The sequence below is a fragment of the Littorina saxatilis genome, linkage group LG1 (assembly GCF_037325665.1).
Source record: "Littorina saxatilis isolate snail1 linkage group LG1, US_GU_Lsax_2.0, whole genome shotgun sequence".
In the NCBI taxonomy this organism is placed as follows: Eukaryota; Metazoa; Mollusca; class Gastropoda; order Littorinimorpha; family Littorinidae; genus Littorina; species Littorina saxatilis.
The window spans coordinates 19,365,837-19,373,336 of record NC_090245.1 but is presented as its reverse complement, the minus strand read 5'-3'; the positions used below and the strand labels follow the sequence as shown (position 1 = coordinate 19,373,336).

The window sequence follows — 7,500 nt, the reverse complement described above, 5'->3', positions numbered from 1 at the left end:
ATCAGGAACCGACAAGGAATAAGATGAAAGTGTTTTTAAATTGATTTGGAAAATTTAATTTTGATAATAATTTTTATATATTTAATTTTCAGAGCTTGTTTTTAATCCGAATATAACATATTTATATGTTTTTGGAATCAGCAAATGATGGAGAATAAGATAAACGTAAATTTGGATCGTTTTATAAATTTTTAATTTTTTTTACAATTTTCCGATTTTTAATGACCAAAGTCATTAATTAATTTTTAAGCCACCAAGCTGAAATGCAATACCGAACCCCGGGCTTCGTCGAAGATTACTTGACCAAAATTTCAACCAATTTGGTTGAAAAATGAGGGCGTGACAGTGCCGCCTCAACTTTCACGAAAAGCCGGATATGACGTCATCAAAGACATTTATCAAAAAAATGAAAAAAACGTTCGGGGATTTCATACCCAGGAACTCTCATGTCAAATTTCATAAAGATCGGTCCAGTAGTTTAGTCTGAATCGCTCTACACACACACACACACACACACAGACACACACACGCACATACACCACGACCCTCGTTTCGATTCCCCCTCGATGTTAAAATATTTAGTCAAAACTTGACTAAATATAAAACAAGTCGCGTAAGGCGAAAATACAATATTTAGTCAAGTAGCTGCCATTTTTCAGCAAGACCGTATACTCGTAGCATCGTCAGTCCACCGCTCATGGCAAAGGCAGTGAAATTGACAAGAAGAGCGGGGTAGTAGTTGCGCTAAGAAGGATAGCACGCTTTTCTGTACCTCTCTTTGTTTTAACTTTCTGAGCGTGTTTTTAATCCAAACATATCATATCTATATGTTTTTGGAATCAGGAACCAACAAGGAATAAGATGAAAGTGTTTTTAAATTGATTTGGACAATTTAATTTTGATAATAATTTTTATATATTTAATTTTCAGAGCTTGTTTTTAATCCGAATATAACATATTTATATGTTTTTGGAATCAGCAAATAATGGAGAATAAGATAAACGTAAATTTGGATCGTTTTATAAATTTTTTTTTTTTTTTACAATTTTCAGATTTTTAATGACCAAAGTCATTAATTAATTTTTAAGCCACCAAGCTGAAATGCAATACCGAACCCCGGGCTTTGTCGAAGATTACTTGACCAAAATTTCAACCAATTTGGTTGAAAAATGAGGGCGTGACAGTGCCGCCTCAACTTTCACGAAAAGCCGGATATGACGTCATCAAAGACATTTATCAAAAAAATGAAAAAAACGTATGGGGATTTCATACCCAGAAACTCTCATGTCAAATTTCATAAAGATCGGTCCAGTAGTTTAGTCTGAATCGCTCTACACACACACACACACACACAGACACACAGACACACGCACATACACCACGACCCTCGTTTCGATTCCCCCTCGATGTTAAAATATTTAGTCAAAACTTGACTAAATATAAAAAGAGAAGAAGCCTAACGGTTTTGAGATTTGTGTATCTGCAACTGTTTTGACATGTGCAAATTATCCAGGGAGGGTGAATACAGCGAATGAAATTGTTTTTAGCGCTCTAGCGCCGTTAGTTTGTCAGATCAAGAGGTGGTCCATATTAGGAGCCGGTCCATATTAGGAGCCCTTCCCCTACCACGACAAACACTAAAGGGACACAATTATGCTGCGATTTCGCAACAACAACGGATGGACAAGGTGATTCGAACCGGAACTTTTGCTATGTCACTAATGCAATCCAATCCTGGCAATTAATGGGTATGAAACATTTCAGATAGGTCTCTTGATAAAACGATAAGTCCCTTGATAGAAAAATGACGCGATAGTAAGATTACGATCTCTGCATTTGATAGGGAGCACGTAACAGTGTGTGCGTCATTCTATATAGGCTACACGAATCTCTTGGGTAAAACCAGACAACGGCATATTCCAGGCTAAATTATTCTCTTAACACATTGATGATTTCCACGAGTAAATTATTCACCAGAGAACACGAGTTCACTGATCAGGAAAAGCTCTTCTGATCATAGCCTATACGTGATATTATCTTTGGACTAAATGTCTGTTTTATACTCTTCCTTCATTTCTGTGTCATTTGTTTCATTCATCCTCTTTAATTTCTTTTGTATATTTCTCTGTCGATCGTTTCTTTACGCTTCCACTGCTTAATTATTTTGTTCGTGTATCTATTCTTTATGCCAGTTACAAAGAACTTTAATTAAAACAGCACTTAATGTTGCGCAGTGCTACCAGGGTCGGTCGTTCATGCTTCAAGGCTCATTTCACTGACAGTCGATATTCACTGGTTATATCAGCGCCCCTGTTTACCCGAGCAATAATTCCTGCCAGTCTCATTAAAACTAGGCTACACTTGAAACTTTGTGTAAACATTGCTACTATCTCTCATTGTTCCATCATTATGTAAGGTAAGGTAAGGTAAAGTATCACATGGTAACGTAAGGTTATCCTCAGGGAAATAGACGAATTCCGAGGACAAAAAACTGACTGACCTCTGTCGGGTTTGCATGGGTTGTGAAAGAGTTTGTTTGTTTGTTCGTTCATGGGCTGAAACTCCCACGGCTTTTACGTGTATGACCGTTTTTACACCGCCATTTAGGCAGCCATACGCCGCTTTCGGAGGAAGCATGCTGGGTATTTTCGTGTTTCTATAACCCACCGAACTCTGACATGGATTACAGGATCTTTTTCGTGCGCACGTGGTCTTGTGCTTGCGTGTACACACGGGGGGTGTTCGGACACCGAGGAGAGTCTGCACACAAAGTTGACTCTGAGAAATAAATCTCTCGCCGAACGTGGGGACGAACTCACGCTGACAGCGGCCAACTGGATACAAATCCAGCGCGCTACCGACTGAGCTACATCCCCGCCCTGTGAAAGAGTGAACTTGCCCTTGCGTTTTACTCGGAAAAAACATTTGAGGGTCCAATCACTAGCAAGGGGCATCGAAAACACGGGGACAGGAGCACGTCTAACAGTGTTTGTCCGAGGAAAAGCAAGGGCATTCACTCACTCTTTCACTACCCATACACACCCGACGGAATTATTTCCGAAAATTGTCTATTCGGGTTGGCTTCTCCTTGTTGAAAGCTAGCTGGTATGCAGTACGGCACTATTCAATTTGTTTTACATTAAACATTGCATTTATTGTATTTCTTTCTGCACAGTTGCAATTTCTTAATCTTATCGACCTTTTTGTTTAAGAAAACTTGATCCACAAAAATGTGAAAATGTGAATAAAGCCTGTCCTTAACTGGGCGAAGTCTTTGTGTCTTTTTTCCCCTCGCATATGAAGTATAGTTCGCGAAGCTCGCCGCGCGAAGCTTTAGCGATGAGTTTTCGGTAAAAAGACTTAACGTAGTCGACTTTGGGATCATATAATTACGGGCTAAAGGTTTTGCTCATTCAATGTTTGTCTGTCACAGATGTGGAATATGCTGGGTTTTTGTTTTTTTGTTTTTTTGTTTTGCGTCAAACCCACCGCGTCACCTTCACACCCACATCTCCCCTCTCCCACCCCCCACCCCATTGTGCCCTCTCCACGCCCTCCTTCCCCCACCAGAGGAGAAACTGCAACGATAACCGCAATACTTTTCCCCATTGCCACTTCCCTCTTCACCGTTCAATTTTTATTTATTTATTAAAAAATCCACCATATGGCATTTTGAAGCTGTTGCTTTTGAAGTTTTACTCCACATTTCGTATTTTCTGACAAATTCCAAATTCAGGCCTCCTCTGGGCCCAATAGGGTGAGTAGCCTACCTATAATTATCGCAATGTATAACTCCCAGTAGCCTACTTATATCTGCTTTTTAGTCTAATGGGTATAACATTTGTGACATTCAGGGATGTCGACGTGATGGCATACTGGTATAAAACAAAAGAAAAAGAAACAAACACATGCTGACTGAAAGCCATCATTGCCGATAAAATGCGGAAACTAGAGAGAGAAGGAGAGAGAGAGAGAGAGAGAGAGAGAGAGAGAGAGAGAGAGAGAGAGAGAGAGAGAGAGAGAGAGAGAGAGAGAGAGAGAGAGAGAGAGAGAGAGAGAGAGAGAGAGGAATTTTGTTGAAAATGTAGTACCTGTTAAATTTTGTAATTGTAAAGTGCATGCACGCATGGTCAACGCTGAAGGATAGTCCACTGAATTCAATGCAAGTGGAAGGGGAATATTGGGATTTGCCTTCAGTTTTTAGCATGCTAACTTCGAAATCAAGAAGGACAGAAAGAAACCAGAAAAAAAAGAAGAACGGAAAAAACTAAAATAAAAAATAAAATAGAAATAAAATGAGAATAAAAAGTCAAATAAGTGTCTTCAAAAAGTATAATATTAACCAAGCACAGACGTACTACATCTATAGGTTTACTACAGCACCAAAACTAAAATCGATCATGTCATGAGTAGGTACCACATCACCACAAAAATATACATTTTTCAAAAGATACAGCGCATAACGCAAGCGGAAGTGCCACATCACAAAGAAGAGTGGAAGGTCATGCATAGGTAAAGAATAAATATGATTGGCCCTTACGTTCTTAAAGATAATGTCCTAGCCCGTGCAAAAAAAATGAAATTTCGAAGCATAGATCACTCCAGCTTTTACATAGGATGAGAGCATTGTTCCTCTTAAACACATACCAAAACTCAACAGCTTAGCTACTTTAAAAACAAATTCTGAAATAGTTTTGCAGATGGATATTCACCAGTTAGGATATCAATTCAGAAACAATCCAATATGCACAGTACAAGAAGCGGTCGCTGTCCATGGTTGTAAAATTGTCCAAGTGGATGGATGTATACTCTTATCACATGAACAAGTCTGGACAGTATGTGGTTGTGTTCGGGATATCTTACACAGGATTGAAGTTTCTTTTAACTGCGCATTTCTCAGCTGCAATCATTCGAGAAGTATATGGCTAACGTATGCCCAAGTGCATGACTCTGTGGTAGCAAAGCTTTGAAACCCAGCCGATTTCATTCAGTTATGGCAGAATTTTAATTGTGTCTTTTTTCCTCGCATATGAGCTTGTACATGTGTTTCTCTTTCAACTCATCAACTAACTCAATTCAGCGAATAGACCAGTTACTACAATTTTGTGAATCAGCTTGAAATCATATGGTAAACGTCACTTATTACGCATTCTTAGTATGATCCAAGAATTTTAAACACTTTCATTTTATGTCTGTACAAATATCCACGGATCACGAATAGGGAACTGACTTGGCAACACACTCACTGGAAAATGATGCTTGCCTTACGATGTTTGTAAACCTCTGTCTATGCTCTGTCCTTTGTTATGAACCGTCTGGCCAGCCATACATAAAACAAGCAAGTAATTAATTTTAACAGCGTGCTCTAGAAACAGAAGTGAAGCATAAGAAGATCAGATATTTAGTATGGTGCGGGCCAAGCAAGTACACGGGCGAGCAGGGTGTTGTAGTATACTGTACTACATCATATGGAATGCAGCTGGCTAGCAGGTTGGGAAATAAATGACTTCGGTACATGACTGATGTATGGTTGGCCAAATGGTCGCTAACAACAACAACAACAACAACAACAACAACAACAACAACAACAACAACAACAACAACAACAACAACAACAACAACAACAACAGCAACAACACATCTGGACTGGACGTATTTAACTTAATAGAAAGGAAGTTAAAAAGAAACGACTTGGTACTTATCACTAACAAAAAACAAAACATTTTTTTTCATAAAAGGGTACACAATTTAAACGTGTCAAAAAAGGTTTTACTTAATCAACAAAATTAAAGCCACCATTTGGCCAACCATACAAAACTGGAATAAGGGGCATTGAACAAGTCAGTTATGCTGTTGGGATGGAAATCGACCACTTCCACCCGTAATGGCCAACCATACAATTGTTGGCGACACTAAACGACTCTTGTCCACAACTGGCGACGGTAGATTTGGCGATCGCTCAGCCATTTGTGCCTTCGCCATCTACAAAAGGTTGAATTTAAACAAATCCAGAGAGGAGGTTCGTATTATGCAAGTCAGGAAAAGTCGTTGCTCTGGCAAACTTACAGAGAATTGTTACACACTTATGGACGTCACTAACGCAACCATTTTCCGTTACATAAAGGATTCAATCAACGTCGCCCATTATGAGGCGCTACTTTTCGGGATCGTCCGGGCTGGGTGGAAGTTGTCGAGTTCATTAGATCCCTTCAGCGTCTGTTCAAAGTTAGCCCTCTATACAAGATTCCCGCAGGTATAGGTGTTAGTACTAATGATTGACAAGGAGTGGTGGACATAATAATTACAAAACGAGGAGGCGAGTAGTTGGATTGGGAGGCACCACCCCCCGACCCTTCAGGGTTGCTGTACGGTAGCTCAGCGGAGGCACTGTCGTCAAAATTTACCATGGACGACTCTGTGACGGAGTCGAAACTCAGCACGAACAGCTGGATGGTCACATTGGTCGGGAAGTCTGCAACACACAACACCGTGGAAGTATAGGTATTATACAGAGGTCGTGCTGTAGCAACGGTAGGGACAAACATTGGGCCTGGCTTTCGTAGAAAACGGGTTAAAGTGAGCTAGATGACCAACGAAAGCTTCATAGTCACACTGCCAATGTGAAAGAAGCGAGGTTCAAGAAGCTGAGATATAATTATGTATATTATAGTGCAGGCCAAGTAAGTACACAGGCGAGGATAAGATTGAACTTTCAGAAGAAATCAATGTCATTGGTCGGGAAGTCTGCAACACACAAGATCAGACCGTAGACGTGTATTATACAGGGATCGTGCTGTACCAATAGGAGGCACTGGTCAAGTGGAACTAACGCTGAGCCTGGCTTTAGCACACAGAAACAACAACAAGAGCGGTATGATGTGACCAACATCACCAGCGATAACTGGATGCTCACACTAGTCGGAAAAACTGCAATAAAAACAAGTCGCGTAAGGCGAAAATACAACATTTAGTCAAGCTGTCGAACTCACAGAATGAAACTGAACGCAATGCAATTTTTCAGCAAGACCGTATACTCGTAGCATCGTCAGTCCACCGCTCATGGCAAAGGCAGTGAAATTGACAAGAAGAGCGGGGTAGTAGTTGCGCTGAGAAGGATAGCACGCTTTTCTGTACCTCTCTTCGTTTTAACTTTCTGAGCGTGTTTTTAATCCAAACATATCATATCTATATGTTTTTGGAATCAGGAACCGACAAGAAATCAGATGAAAGTGTTTTTAAATTGATTTCGAAAATTTAATTTTGATCATAATTTTTATATTTTTAATTTTCAGTGCTTGTTTTTAATCCAAATATAACATATTTATATGTTTTTGGAATCAGAAAATGATGAAGAATAAGATGAACGTAAATTTGGATCGTTTAATAAAAATATTGGTTTTTTTACAATTTTCAGATTTTTAATGACCAAAGTCATTAATTAATTTTTAAGCCACCAAGCTGAAATGCAATACCGAAGTCCGGCCTTTGTCGAAAATTGCT

General features: G+C 39.5%; 1 protein-coding gene across 2 annotated transcripts in view; it reads right to left on the bottom strand.

Annotated features, from left to right (window-relative positions):
* The window catches only part of LOC138963869 (glycine receptor subunit alpha-2-like), an 88,181-nt gene that overhangs the window by 17,086 nt on the left and 63,595 nt on the right, over positions 1-7,500 (bottom strand). The window contains exon 3 of one of the 2 annotated variants that reach the window (XM_070335728.1): positions 6,306-6,472. In XM_070335728.1, the coding sequence (XP_070191829.1) occupies positions 6,306-6,472 (167 nt within the window). The remainder of the gene's footprint in view (positions 1-6,305; positions 6,473-7,500) is intronic. The other variant, XM_070335731.1, reaches the window with a different exon arrangement.